The sequence below is a fragment of the Zootoca vivipara genome, chromosome 7 (assembly GCF_965207765.1).
Source record: "Zootoca vivipara chromosome 7, rZooViv2.hap1.1, whole genome shotgun sequence".
NCBI lineage: Eukaryota > Metazoa > Chordata > Lepidosauria > Squamata > Lacertidae > Zootoca > Zootoca vivipara.
The window spans coordinates 9,515,295-9,529,783 of NC_142590.1; the positions used below are offsets into that span (position 1 = coordinate 9,515,295).

The 14,489-nt window shown below is 49.9% G+C and overlaps 2 protein-coding genes across 3 annotated transcripts in view; one reads left to right on the forward strand and one right to left on the reverse strand.

Moving 5' to 3' along the window:
• Nucleotides 1-14,489, forward strand: part of LOC118089049 (carboxyl-terminal PDZ ligand of neuronal nitric oxide synthase protein) — a 60,544-nt gene that overhangs the window by 34,365 nt on the left and 11,690 nt on the right. For both annotated transcript variants that reach the window (XM_088674882.1, XM_088674883.1), the window contains exons 9-10: nucleotides 1,241-1,406; nucleotides 3,339-3,491. In XM_088674882.1, coding sequence (XP_088531008.1) covers nucleotides 1,241-1,406; nucleotides 3,339-3,491 — 319 coding nt within the window. The remainder of the gene's footprint in view (nucleotides 1-1,240; nucleotides 1,407-3,338; nucleotides 3,492-14,489) is intronic.
• SPATA46 (spermatogenesis associated 46) lies at nucleotides 11,683-13,353 on the reverse strand. Its single transcript, XM_035123563.2, has 2 exons — nucleotides 13,131-13,353; nucleotides 11,683-12,209 (listed from the first exon to the last, which is right to left on the reverse strand). The coding sequence occupies exons 1-2, from the start codon at nucleotides 13,234-13,236 to the stop codon at nucleotides 11,683-11,685; spliced, it is 633 nt and encodes a 210-aa protein (XP_034979454.1). The 5' UTR covers nucleotides 13,237-13,353.

Below are 14,489 nucleotides of genomic sequence, written 5' to 3' on the forward strand. Positions count from 1 at the left end.
CGAAGTTTGGGGGTGCCTGCTCTACAAAGTGTTAGATACATTTACAAGGAAGCTGACGATGCTTCAGCCCATATCTAGTTTCCTGGCTTTTTACAATTTTGTGATACTTTCTATCAGTCAAATAAAGTGTATTGTATTGTATTGTAATTTTGTGATACATGGTAGGTTTGTATTTGATCATTGATTTTTTTAAAAAATATCTGCTGCTGTTTATCATTAGAGCCCTGTCACATTATCTTCTGTGAGTAGGGCTATTCTTTTTATAGCCATGACAGTGGTTACCTGATGTTTAGTCCTGATTCGTGAATTCTGAATACTTTGAGGCGATGCATTTTTGACAGGTCCTTTAGGGAATCACCAACTACAGCAAGAGTGATTTGAAACAGAGCCATGCCTCCATTTTGTTTGTTTTTGTTTAATTTATATCACTTTTAAGCAATACTTTATATACAGTGGGGAAAGACATGACTAGGCCAAATACAATGTTGAAAACAGCATTTTTCATAACAAAAAACTCAAAACACTACGTTAATACCATGTACATGAATTCAAGAAGGACCACCCTTTTGTCTGTTGCAGTTTAACAATATGCTATAGAAGTAAGAAATGAGTTTTGTTTCCCCCTCCCATTCTATACCGTGATTGAATCTTCTTGCAATTTTCCATACTTATAGTAATTCTAGAACTTGCATGATTTACACTATAATTGCGCTTCCTCATTTCAAGTTTCACTTCGATGAATTAAAGAAAAGAATATGCTTCTTCCGTTTTAAAATTAGCATGGCCTAAGAAGTGATCGTCCCTATTTTATTTTTATGTCTTTGTAAATCCGAAACCAGTTTTTATCCATTTGGTTTCTGTCTCTGAGATAGTGGCAAAGATGCTTGGCCAGAAGGCATGTTGCCAGGGGGCAAAAAAATGTGGGTGTGCCCACAGTTCGTATGTGTGCATAATGTACACCCCCAAAATGTCCTAGTGGGGGGAGGGAGGAGTACTGTAAAAAAGAAGGGAGGAAGCCACGCCACTGGGTGCCTTCTCCACAAAACAATTTGCAATGTTTCAGGACCCCCACCCCTTATAATGCCCCCTCCCCAATTTGGGGAATCTAGTAGTTTTGTGACGGTCCCAGCAGGCACATGGCTGCATAGGTGCAGAGTGTCTTCCGAGAAGATTTTCCTTTGCTTCCTTCCCTGCTTCCTCTCTGCCACTCATCTCACCTGCGTCTTCCTTTATCCTGCAGGTGCACCTGCTGAAGGACCAGCTGGCAACAGAGGCCGCTGCCCGCCTTGAGGCCCAAGCCCGAGTGCACCAGCTCCTGCTGCAGAATAAGGACCTCCTGCAACATATTTCGCTTCTGGTGAAGCAGGTGCAAGAACTAGAGGCAAAGCTGTTGGGATCCAACCCCAGTAAGAGCTCTTCCTCCACTCTCCTCCCCCCTTTCTTTTCATTCTGCTGCTTCTCCTAAACGCCTTAGAGCAAGCTTTTTAATTGACAGTTGCTCTTCCAGCTTTGTGCTTACCGTCACAGTGACACTGCGAGGCAGGGAATTCCCCCCGATCTACTCATTGAAATGTTTTTTTTTTTGTTTTCCCGATTGCTAAAAGCAGTTTGCAAGGCAAGCAGAGTGAAGCCAAACGGAATGCATTCGCAAAATCCCATAAACGGCCACAGAAAGATGTCACCCGGAACCCAACCTAAAGAAACATGTATTTTCAGCCCATATAAAATGAAAATTGGGGGAGGGGTTTTAACCTGTCTGAAAGTGGAGAGAGTCTGAAAAGCACCAAGGAGGCTGGTGTTCTCAAATATTCTTAAACCTAAAAAAAGGTATTGAGAATTGTTGTCCTCCCACTTGCTCTTCAATTTTTGCAAGAAGCCGATTCCAATGGTGGTGTTTAAACTCATGCACAAACTGTTTTGAGACCACCCACCTCCTCATTTGATTTGTAATATTTCTCTGCTGCTTTTCATTCAAATAAATCCCAAAGCGGCTTACAAACAATCAATAATAATAACGTGATAGAACATCACAAATACAAGATATATCATGTAGGATAATTAACAAATAATCAGTGAAACAATTAGAATGTATCTTCTTCTCTGGCAAATCCCCGTAGCTGAGTAAGATTGTCTTCTATAAACACGGTTTTAACAGTGAGTTCTGGATCCACACGTCCAGCCACAGCGGGGACGTAGGTTTCCGGGTGGGAGTTGATCATGGTGTGGATTTGCCAAGCGTGCCTTCCTCTTAGCACGTTTCTCCCTTTTGTCCTGAGTTCAAGCGTCTTCAAAGCCCATGACACCTTTGGTAAAGGCTGTTCTCCAATTGGGGCGCTTGCAGGCCAGTGTTTCCCAATTGTCAGTGTTTATACTCCTTTTTTTTTAGAGTTGCCTTGAGAGAGTCTTTCAATCTCTTCTGTTGCCTTATGCTTTCCATTTTTAAGTTTGGAACAGAGTGGTTGCTTTGGAAGACGATAATCAGGCATCTGTACAACATGACCAGTCCATTAGAATGTATAAAACACTGCTAACAAAACAACAAATACAAATAAGCTAAACATCACAAATAAAGCAAAACTCCTATTATATGTGATTAAGAAATCAATTGTTGTTGGCATCAGACTGTCTCAAAAGACCATGGGTTGTGCCTCCAGGGGAAAAGGCAAACCACAGTGGTACCTCTACTTACGAATTTAATGCGTTCCGAACACACATTTGTAAGTCGAAAAAAATTGTAAGTCGAATCCCATAGGAATGCATTGGGAGAAAAAAATTCGTAAGTAGAAGCAACCCTATCTAAAAATTCGTAAGTAGAAAAAATCCTATCTAAACCGCATCCAAGATGGCGGACGGAGCTCTGTTCGTAAGTAGAAAAATTCGTAAGTAGAGTTATTCATAAGCAGAGGTACCACCGCACTGGAGAATCACAGCGCCTGCTGTGGCTGCAGAGACCGGTAATGTATCACTGCTGCCTCCTGCGTTGCTTTTGTTTGGTTAGCAGCACCAGAATGACCTCCCTGGGGCACAAGCCTGGGCAGTGTGTCTGGAGGTCTTGGGCTGCCCAGGCCGCAAGATCCCCCTCGGCCTTGTTTAGTCTGGCCACGTGACCCGGAAAGCTGTCTGTGGACAAACGCGGGCTCCCTCGGCCTGAAAGCGAGACGAACGCCGCAACCCCAGAGTCGCCTTTGACTGGACTTAACCGCCATGGGGCCCTTTACCTTTTTTTACACGGCATTTGCTGCCAACCTAGAGGATCTGAGGCCTGAGCCTCCCTCTCTCACATCAGGCAGACTGGATAAAGGACATGACACTCCTCCTTCTCTCTTTTTGTCTTTCAGGAGGCTCTCAGGACAGCTTGCTGGAAATCACCTTCCGCCCCGGCGGGCTGCCCGTTCTGTGCGACCCCAGCACCCCTATGCCCGAGGACACTCGCCCGCTCCAGCTCCACCCCAGCTTCTCCAACGCTGCCGATCCCCTGGCCAGTCCTTTAGGTAGGAGCAACTGCCTGGCGAAGCTGGAATGTTTCTGCTTCCTCCCCAGCGACGGCCCTCCCTTGGGCAGCTTGGAGCTCCTCAAGTTCCGTGAGTCGGGGATCGCCTCAGAGTACGAGTCCAACACGGACGACAGCGAGGAGTGGGACTCGTGGGGCCAGGAGGAAGCGCTTCGCCTGCTCAGTGTCCTCAACAAGCAGGGCCTGGGAGATAGCTTGGATGAAGAGGTTGCCATTTAAGAGGAGGCAGAGATCTCAGGCCCGTGGCAAGCGACAGGGGAGGAGAGGGGGGGGGGCTCAGGCCTCCTTGCAAACAGGCCGGGGAAAGCCTGCTTCTCTGTTTTTCTGGGTCTTGGTACCTGAAAGTCGGGAGGAGGGTGACGGTTTTCCTCCTGAAGGCAATAGCCGCTTTCCGGGATGCCCAAAGGTCTCAGGAATTGTTTTTTTAAGTGCCGCATTGCACCACCAAAAAGCGGTACTGGGTGCAAATGACGGCATCTTGAGGATCCTCATCTTCCTTTTAGAAAAGCTGAAAAGGTGGTTGTGAAAGACTGTCGGCAGTTCCTGGGGAAACCTTAAAAAGCCCGCAGTGAGAGTGTGCAGTGTCCAGGTGTTGCTTCATAACACTTCCCCCCCCCCTCTCCCCAAAAGACCTATTAGAAGCTGGATAAATTATGCAAATCTAGCAAGGACCTGCAAGTTTGCCTCTTTTGCATCATGCATACAGATGGCAGAATTCAGAAGGGCCTTTTTTTGTACCTAGTGGGTTAGCTTCGGCTACTGAGTCGCATCTGCAATAGCCCTGCAGGGGGATTTCCTCTCCTCCTCCCTTGCTGCCTTCCTTCCATATTTAGGATTATCCCTAGTCAGCTTCCAGACAGGACCAATAGCCTTATGTTTCTGCGAACCTCTGAAAGAAACAGTTCAATTAATTCATGGGTTGTCTGTGGATAAATGATCGAACCTTGGTTGGAATTTGTGTTAGAACTGGCGGACCTGAGAACTTCCGCAGTTTTTGAATCCCGTAGAAATTATTGGCACGGCAGCCTCAGTTCCAGAAGCATAAGTCGTACTCTTTGGTCGTAACTCTGGCACCTTAGTCCTCTGAGCGTATAACTGCAGGAACACAGGGGCTGGTTCCTTATGGAAGCAACTCCACAAAGGAGGCCTGTGTGTCTGAAAGCTCAGGCTGCCTCTGCGTTCGTCCCAAAAATCTCTTTGGCGAGTCAGAGCTACAGTTGCGCTTGGAACTGGGCACCAGAAAAGTTAGAGTTTCTTTGTCTAAACTCAGAAAGTGGCTCAGTTCTTTCTAAGTAAATTCCAAGGGTGCGGAATGGGTGGGTGAGAGGCAGAGGAAAGACTACATATGTTCCTCTCTAGCTTGGATTTGAACCTGAGCCAGAGAAGAACTTTTGGGGGGTTGCAATGCATGTTTTGTATGGAGGCAAGCGTTATTATTTGTTCTCTGAAATGCACTCGGGCAACGTTTGGAGTCATCAGTAGTTAAGCATTCCATTGGCTCCGTGTTCTGACCGTCCTTTGGGAAGCAGCATCTCAGCCCTGGCCTTCCGTTACCCAGGTTGTCTTCCCCACGTGGGACATGGCCTTTCCTGTCCCGCTTTCTCTTTTGTGGCTTTTTGAGGGATAGGGTGAGCGGCATACCGCAAGCGAGAGAGGTCCAGGTTTTTTAGTTTTAACTTAAGACACAAAAGAATCCTAAAGGAGCTTCTGTGTTCAGAATACGTTTTGCAAAACGGACTTCTCACTTTCAGGGAGCTGTTGAGTAAAATAACAGGGCGGCTTCTTAAGGGTCCCTGCGCAGCATAAACTGAACTAGAACTCGGTTGTGCGAGACAGCAGATGCATTCAAAGTGTTGGTGCTGACCTTTAAAGCCCTAAATGGCCTCGGTCCAGTATACCAGAAAGAGCGTCTCCACCTCCATCATTCTGCCGGGACACTGAGGTCCAGCACCGAGGGCCTTCTGGCGGTTCCCTCGTTGCGAGAAGCCAAGTTGCAGGGGACCAGGCAGAGGGCCTTCTCGGTGGTGGCGCCTGCCCTGTGGAACGCCCTCCCAACAGATGTCAAAAAGGAAAACAACTACCAGACTTTTAGAAGACATCTGAAGGCAGCCCTGTTCAGGGAGGCTTTTAATGTTTAATAGATTGTTGTGTTTTATTCTTCTGTTGGAAGCCGCCCAGAGTGGCTGGGGAGACCCGGCCAGATGGGCAGGGTATAAATATATTATTATTATTATTATTATTATTATTATTATTATTATTATTTCAATCTCTGAGGACTGGCCCATATTATGACTGGCAGCTAGAAGAAGCATCAGTGCCCCCTCTTCCTTCTAGCTCTTACCCAGACCAGAAGCTACAGCAAGGGTCTGCTGCCCTCTTAATACTGCCTTGAAGAAGCATCATGTGCTCAGAAACATTCTGGGATTGTTGGGCTTTTGCTCAGTTTTGACCATTTCCATAGCTCGAATTTTGTGCTATTCTCCTGCTGCCGCTGCAGACTTTTGCCGTTATTTAATTTGCAGGCCATTCCCTAGGCTTGTGAGGAACGATCGCTTCTGGCCTTCCCTGTTGGGGAGCATAAGGCAGGCACCAAAGGAAGATTTCCTATTAATATTTGCCAGGGCGTTCTGCAAATCCTCCCAAGGATCTGCTTGCAAACAAGGGTCATGGGATGTAGTTGGAGGAATGAACAGGGAGAGAAGGGAGAGGGACGGCTGCACAGGGAGGCATGTTGCGTTTAACTGATGTGCAGTTCTTTCTCATTAAGCAAATTGGATTATTTGTTTTTGTTTTTATTCCGTGGGTGATTGTTATGCAAAACTACTGAAAATAGAATTGGGGAAGGCAGTTTTCACATAACGTCCACAGGATTCCACCTGCGTCTGCAAGGCGAGACCTTTCTTTTGTGGCTGCTCTCCACCCTTTCTTTCCACCCCTGGTTCAGATGAAGCAATGCAAATGCGACAAAAGCCATTGAACAAGCTGCGTCCCTTCCCCTCTCTTGCGCAACTTCAGCAAAGCTTTCTTGGTTTCCTGTGGCATATCCAGGTTTGGAGGGAGGGGGGCCCTTAAGCTACTGTTTCCTGCAAGAGGGAAACGGCACATGGCTCGGTCTTAGGTTGAGAAGCCACGGTTTATCTGACCAGGATTGTTACATCTGGAGCTAGTTTATGTCTGCCACTTAAGAGCCAGTGTGTTGTAGGGGTTAAAAGCGGTAATCTGGTGAACCGGGTTTGCTTCCCCACTCCTCCACATGCAGCTGCTGGGTGACCTTGGGCTAGTCACACTTCTCTGAAGTCTCTCAGCCTCACTCACCTCACAGAGTGTTTGTTGTGGGGGAGGAAGGGAAAGGAGATTGTTAGCCGCTTTGAAACTCCTTAGGGTAAAGCGGGATATCAAATCCAAACTCTTCTTCTCTTCTTAACCCAGCGAGTTTGAAGTCAAATTATCTCCCCTGAAGAAGTCAGGCCCATTGGTTGCCCAGCAGCTTGGGCTTTCAGGGACGCAGCTCAGGGAGAAAGTGCCTTTGGGGTGAACTGGGAGGGAGGCCGTAATCCTGCTAGTATTGTTCAGGAAGAGGAAGGGAGCATCCGAGATACTTCTGTGTTTTGGCAAGAGCAGTGAAGGGGCTGGGCTGCTGCTCTCCTGACCTAGGTCAGGCCCTGATATCCCAAGGCCTTGCTGAAGACGGGAGGGAGGCATGAAAGTGGGGGTGGGGTGAGCTGGACTGTGCCAAATGAATGCTTTAGAGGCGGAATGGGTGTGTGTCGGTTGTAAGGGCAGGAAAGCGCCTGCTATGGAGCAGCCACAGCCAGAAGTGCCAGCATGCCCAGCAACATTGGCAGGTGCCTCAGGCAAGAAAATGCCATTGGAAAAGGAAGGCACCTGCTCGCCTTGGCAGTGCCCCTTTGGCTAGGTCATGGGGTAGATCTCTCTCCCAGCAGCCCAGACTGCTTCGAGGGCACTCTCCGGAGGAAGGCCTTTCTGAATCTCCTGGCGTTCCACAGATGGTTCCTTCATAAAGCCTGTTTTCCTCTGCATTTTTCCTTCTCTCCTTTTGCAAAAGCAGTGGTGGATGTTATGGAATTTCTTTCTCTGTAAGTGCACTTAAACCCCGGGCAGTGGTGTTAGAGCTTCTTGGCTTTTGCTAAATAAATCATCTTTATTTCTAAAGCTGAACTGTCGTTTCTGCTTCCTTTGCTTTCCTCGTATCTTTTCGCACTTCCCTCCTTTCTTCTCCATCACCTCTCCAGTGTTATACAAAAAGATGGCTGGTTTGTTCAGGGTTTCCTTACGAGGAGTAGCACAGCAACCTTCAGCTGGAGAACAGCGACCCAAATTTAACAGCCCGAGTTTGGAAAAGAGAAAAGGTCATGTGAAAATCTGTGGCTAACACTGGCAGGTCCCAAGGCAGGTTGTGTACAACCAAAGGCTGAAGAGACCAAATCCTGTATCTTCCCCCCCCCCAAAAAAAGAGCAGCGGTTTGCAGAGAACAGCTGTGCCAGGCAGGCATTGCACCGGTGCTGCCAGACGGTCAGACCTAATGGGGCAGAAGGTTAGGGTGGAAAGAATTGCCCCGGTGGCATCTTAGCAGTCTAAACCTACTGGCACTTCCAAGTCTCTTGCTGCTTCGTCAGCCAAGGAAAAAGAGCCATAAACCTTTCGACTAGTGAGTCAGGGCTTTCCGCCCCACACTTTCTAGGAGCAGGTCTGTGCTTTCCAGGTCCAAGTCTGAGCACTCCCCCTCCCCAACACCACCGCAAAAACCCACTTTTTAGTGCTGAATTGGAACAAACAGAAAATTGAGGTTTCCCTGGATTGCTGTTTGCTCCAATTTAGCAGTAAAGAGCAGATTTTTGCAAGGCAAGTGCTGAGGCTAAAAAGTGGGTGAGGGCTCTCGGACACAGTGCAGGCCTGTACCTAGAAATGCGGCATAAAAGGAAGTCTAGATGAGCCCTCGGGCAGCTGTGCCTTGAGGCGTGCAGTAATGTCCGGAATTATGGTGCTTGGGCTGTTCCCAACATCCTCACCAAATGCGGCTGGGGAGCTGTACTGATTGTTCTTCTTTTATTAGCAAAATGCACACCCGCCTCTACGACTATACACTCCTAGGTGGGGGAACCCTGTGAAAAGGCCAGACTTGTAAGTAGCCGGAATGCTGTGCCTTGGAGACGCTGACTGACCAGTGAAAATTCAGCACAATGATCCAAGAGTTTTAGTAAAAGCTGCTGTCGAAGGACGTCACTTGACCCATTTGCCTTCCCGCAGTAGGTATTAGGCGCTTTGCATGTGTCCGAGGAGTAGCTGCGGGAGAGCGGTTGCGACTGGCACTCCTCCAGAGGCTCTGAGGAATAGCAAAGGGAGAGAGACACTGGGAGGAAAAAGCAGGAACCAAAGCAGCCTTTTAAATGATGGCACGAGGGGGTCAGGCCACCCTACTTAGCCCAGCTGCCGGAACAACATGGTCTTCGCCAGCTGACAGAAGGACAACAAGGGGGGCTCCTCTAGACAGGGAGTTCCGAAGTTGACACCACCGAGAAGGCCCTTCTCTCCCGCAGCCCCAGCAAGCAGGCCTGCAAAGGTCTAGGGGCAGAAAGAACGGCCTTCCCCAAAGATCTCAGAGCTCAGGAAGGTCCATGTGGAAGATGCAAGTCCTTCACACAACCTGGGCCCAAGCCAGTCTCTACGCAGACATTGCTCCTTCACACTGGGAGCAGGGGCGGGGGGGACAGACCTGGCTGGGCCGTGTTCCCCCTCGTGTGGAAGAACTCTGCCCCATCCCTCGGGATAGGCACAGAATCCATTCCCCCACACCTGCTAAATGTGAGGGTGGTAAGGTAAAGGTAAAGGGACCCCTGGCCGTTAGGTCCAGTCGCAGATGACACTGGGGTTGCGGCGCTCATCTCGCTTTACTGGCCGAGGGAGCCAGTACTGGCTGAGGGGGCATCTTTGATACATTGGCTTATAATTATTATTTTAATAAACTTTTCTGGCAGAACTGGATGGAATTTCCAGGCCTAGTATAGTCCCTTCCGAGAAGATAAGAAGGTAAAGGGACCCCTAACCATTAGGTCCAGTCGTGACCGACTCTGGGGTTGTGTGCTCATCTCGCGTTATTGGCCGAGGGAGCCGGCGTACAGCTTCCAGGTTATGTAGCCAGCATGACAAAGCCGCTTCTGGAAAACCAGAGCAGCACACGGAAACGGCATTTACCTTCCCACTTGGAGTGGTACCTATTTATCTACTTGCGCTTTGACGTGCTTTCTAACTGCTAGGTTGGCAGGAGCTGGGACCAAGCAACGGGAGCTCACCCCGTCACAGGGATTCGAACCGCCGACCTTCTGATCGGCAAGCCCAAAACCCTCAGTGGTTTAGATCACAGCACCACCCGCGCCCCTGTGTGAGGGTGGTAGCAAGGTGTTTTCCCCCTGCACTAAATGGTCCCTGTCCCCCTTTAGTCCTTCTCCATAGGTAAACTGCTCCTGTCCCCCGATCATTGTAATTGCCCCCTTGCTACACATTTTTTCCAAAACACCAAAATCCTTTGCAGATGCTGCAACCACGACAGGACCAGGACTGAACTGGAAGGGACCCCATACCTTCCCTCTCTTGGAGAACCCCGGACCAGGCTGGCTGGGGCAGATGGGAGTTGGGGGCCCAAGAATGTGGGTGGAAGCACCAGATTGGCTACCCCTGATTTATAGATCTCCCACCTCCACCCCCCCCATTTTACCACCTCAGTATACAGTCAACAGACTCATTGAGCATTCCTCTAGGACTTTTTTCCCTAGCCGCTTGCAAAGCTTCCATTTGAAGCTAGGGGGTGAAGCCCCAATGTATGGGTCCTGCCACTGGATCTCAATTTTCATTTTGTTTTCCGTCGTACACAATGTTTGTAGCAGCTCTGAAAGGACCTCTCTAATCTGTTTGAATTTTCACCATTTTAGTAAATAATCCAGTGTCCTCTTCAAACATGGCCATCTTGCTGCTCACCCCATTTCTAGGTCCTTTAAGAATAAATCAAATAGCATCACTCTCAGGACAGATCCTTCTTCTATTGTGGAAACTTACCCATTTATAACTGCTGTCTCTGTCTTCTTTCTTAACCATTTAAGGATCATTAATGGCGGCCCAATACAGGGAACATTTCCAAAACGATACCTTGGAGGTTCCATCCTATAGCCAGCAACCCAGAATTTTCTTCCAAACCCTCCACAGCCACTGACTTCTGGGCGCTGCCTGCCCAGCATATGATTTCTGCACTTTCTGTGCCCCTGCATTGTTCCTCGCTAAGTGCCCGTCCTCCTTCCTATTGCCATTCCTATTCCTGTTTAGACTAGACACGTTCTAAATAAAGTGCTCTGTGCACTTTACCCTAAGGGAACCAGCCAGGTGCACAAGAAATTATGCAGCTGGCCCAGTTTATTTTTCTGCTACCTTCCCACTTCTCTTGCCTGAAATTTCCTTTCTAAAACGTGTTTCAGAAGCCGGAGATGAGGGCACTTCTCCGATTGCCAGCCTTAAACACTTGGCGTCTGCTCCGAGCCTCTTCCAGAGCTATTGATGGTACGGGGCTGGGGTTGAAGCATGCATGTGCCGCATGTAACTGGCAGGACTGCAGCCTCTACTGCCATGCAGGGCCAGGCCTACTCTAGTCCCACAATGAGGGCAGGCAAAGGGCCAGTTGAAGGCCAAAGCCCTTGCTGTGTCTCCAGCTGGAGCGACTGCCTGCCCTTCCATAGCAGCCAGGCACCCTGAAGGTGCCAGGAAGAGGCTCCTGGCATGATTCTAGCCAGCCTTGCCATCCTCGCTTGTCTTGGTGACCGTGCAAGAGAAACACAGGAGCCTTAGTAAACAGTTACCATCCGGGCAGCGGTGGGGATGTTTCAGGGCAGGGAGAGACGAGTTGCAGACAGGCCTCTGCTAGCACCAAAGTTTGAGCAGCATCAGCTGTGGAAATAACCGTGAGGGGCAAGCTCCGGGAGGAGGAGGAGGTCTTGAAAGAGCCTTCTCCCTTTTGGGAACAGACACCCCAGGCGAGGAAGGGAGTGGAGCTGTGGCGGAACAGCGAGCTTGCTCTTAAGTCGCATCAATAACTTGCTTTATTATTTGGCTTTGGGGGAGAGGACGGGCGGCCGGTGGCCGCGGCGCCTCTCGCAGACGGACATTGCTATTTGAGCATTTTGCGGATGCCCGGCGGGCGGCGACAGGGGCGCCACTTGCGCTCCTTCCCCCACAGGGCTTTGAGTTTGTGGTAATAGACCCGGCAGCTGAAGCCCTCCTGGGCTCCGCGTTTGATGTGGGCTTTGAGCGAGCGCAAAGTGGGGAACATTCGGCAGCAGGCCACGCATTGGCACCCATGCTGCTGCGGGGGCCGCCACTCGGAAGCCAAGAGGATGTCCTGGGAAGTGATGCAGTCCGTGGTCTTGCTGCTGCTGCTGCCGCTGCTCTCTTGGGGATATGTTTCCTCCAGGGAGCCGGAGGAAGAGGAGCCACTGTCCACGTTGTCTCCGGCAGGCCCAGTGTCCGCTGGGACTTCTTGGCTACTGCATCTCAGTGTCCCTGGGAAACCACAAGCTTCAGTTTGGCTGTCTTGGTCCATACACACAAAGTAGCTGTACGGGGAATACCAGGGGCGGTAGATGGTGCAGCTCTGCTGTGGAGGCTCCCCGCTCTGCAGTTCCGCGAGGAGGCAGTCTGGCAAAAGGAAAGGGGGAGTGAGCAGCCAAGGGGCTCCTTGTGCCTTTCTCAGACCTGGCCAGCACTGTGTGCTGGTTGTCGTGGTAAGCTAAAAGGTTAAAGGCAGCGGCGGAGCAAGCCAATCAGGTGCCTGGGGCGGCGTGCTTGCCCTGCGCCCAGGGGCGGGGCCAGCCACCCGTGGGGCAGGGCCAGCTGGGGCAGGATGCTCCGCAAGGCCTCCGAGGAGTCTGCCTGCCTCCTCCCTCCCACTCAGCCGCCCTACAGCGGGACCGTTTGGGGCAGCATGGAGCCTGTGGGCGCACTGCAGGCCCCGTGGTGAGTGTCGCCTGGCATTTTGTCACACCCCCCCTCAGTGGTGACACCTGGGTTGGACCGCCCCCTCTTCTTCCGCCCCTGGTGAAAGGACCCCTGGACGGTTAAGTCCAGCAAAAGGCAACTATGAGGTTGCGGTGCTCATCTTGCTTTCAGGCCAAGGTAGCTGGGGTTTGTCCGCAGACAGCTTTCCGGGTCGTGTGGCCAGCAGGCCTAAACCACTTCCAGTGCAACAGCACGTTGTGACAGAAGCCAGAGTGCACAGAAACGCCGTTTACTTTCCCACCACAGCAATACCTATTTATCTACTTGTACTGGTGTGCTTTCAAACTGCTAGTTGGGCAGGAGCTGGGACAGAGCAATGGGAGCTCACCCTGTTGTGCGGATTCAAACCGCCCACCTTCCGTTCGGCAAGCCCAAGAGGCTTGGTGGTTTAGACCACAGCGCCACCCACGTCCCAAGCATTCCTATACTACCCCAGGGTACGTTACTCCTCATCCTTCTACCCCTACAGTATTTCACATTTCATTCAGAAAACATTTGCTTCTATTCACACTGTTCTGGGGGTACCTTTTCCCAGCACTCCCCCCTCCCCCTCCAGCTCACCTGGCAAGCTGCTTTTGTGCACGGGGCATGTTAAGTCAGGTACACTCTTCAGGGCAAAGCTGGGGAGACGTGGCCCAGAGATTGTCAAGAGGGAAAAATTTTCCATGTCCCCTCAGACACTCCTTAACTAAAAGGACCCATTCATGGTGCAAAGCTTTCTCCGGGCAAAGGACCAGGTAGCCAGCTGGCCTTGTGACATCATCTCCTGACCTAACAAACAGCGGCTTCTGGCACCTTGGCTTGACTTTGTAGAGGCTGTTGGCTGGCAAGCGCAAGTTGTGGGGGGAGCCTTTCTATGTGGGTCTGGTGCTGAATCCTCCTCGAGGGGAGAGATGCGTGGGACACACAGATGCAAACATCGTCCTAATTTATCGCCTCTCATGAGAAAGGCCGCAGTTGGTGGATTAAAATGAGACACAGGCTCTGAGCTCAGGCTCAGGAAACACAAGCAGAAGAGGATAAGGCAGGATGATTTGCCAGGAAAATCTCAGCTAAAGAGATGCCTTGCAATAATTTTTTTAATGAAGTTATTGAAGTGGCTTAATTGCGGATGAGAAGAGTATTACAAAAACAATACGGTATAACCAGGGAGAAGGGGGAGGAGGCAAAAACTGAGGTGAAAATATTTGGCTTGACAAGTAGATTTAAGTCAGAATGTGGGAGAAGAGAGGAAAAAATGGAGAAGAGACATTTAAAAGATAATGAGAGCTTGAAGCGAATCTGAAAGGAAAATGGGGAGTCGAAGGAAAGAGGGGAAATGTGGTCACAATGACATGCGCTCTCAAGGAGATCGTTGGCCAAATTTTGAATAGGAGTAAGCAAAAGAGGGAAATGGCCAAGACGAGGTGTGAAAAAGTTCAAGAGAGGTTGAGAATACTCATGAAGAGGGGAAAGAAACGATGGAAGAAGGGTAATGGGAAATATATCATCCGGAGAAATTGAAACCAACATGCAGAAATGGAATGAGAGGTAAAATAAGCGCCAAAAAGCAACCAGCCAAGTGAGCTGAAAAGGGAAGGGGAAATGAACCAGGCGGAAAGAGAAAAAGGGCGAGTAAACGAATCGCTAGCGAAGTGTCGAAATGGAGTAAATTGTCGTTGGCATCCATTTGTCTTGAGAGACAATGGAGTGCGCCTCGGGGGGGGGGGGTGAAGTGGCCTCTCCAGGGCGCAAGCCTGGGCAGAGGTATGTGAAGAGGTATGGGCTGCCCAGAGGACAAGACCCACCTCTCGGCCTCACCAATGGGGTCCAAAGGAAAGCAGATATTTATTAGCCTGCTTCCTAAGGAAGCAGGAAAGCCTATGTACCAGAAGTGTCCTAGGACATAAAACTGAGAAAGTTTGAGTTTTTAAATTGGCT

Coding starts and splice junctions, on each gene's coding strand:
- SPATA46 (XM_035123563.2), bottom strand. CDS start 13,236: ATGGAAAATTTTTCCCTCTTGACAATCTCTGGGCCACGTCTCCCCAGC. Junction 12,210..13,130: donor GCACAAAAGCAGCTTGCCAG/GTGAGCTGGAGG, acceptor TCCTTTTGCCAG/ACTGCCTCCTCGCGGAACTG.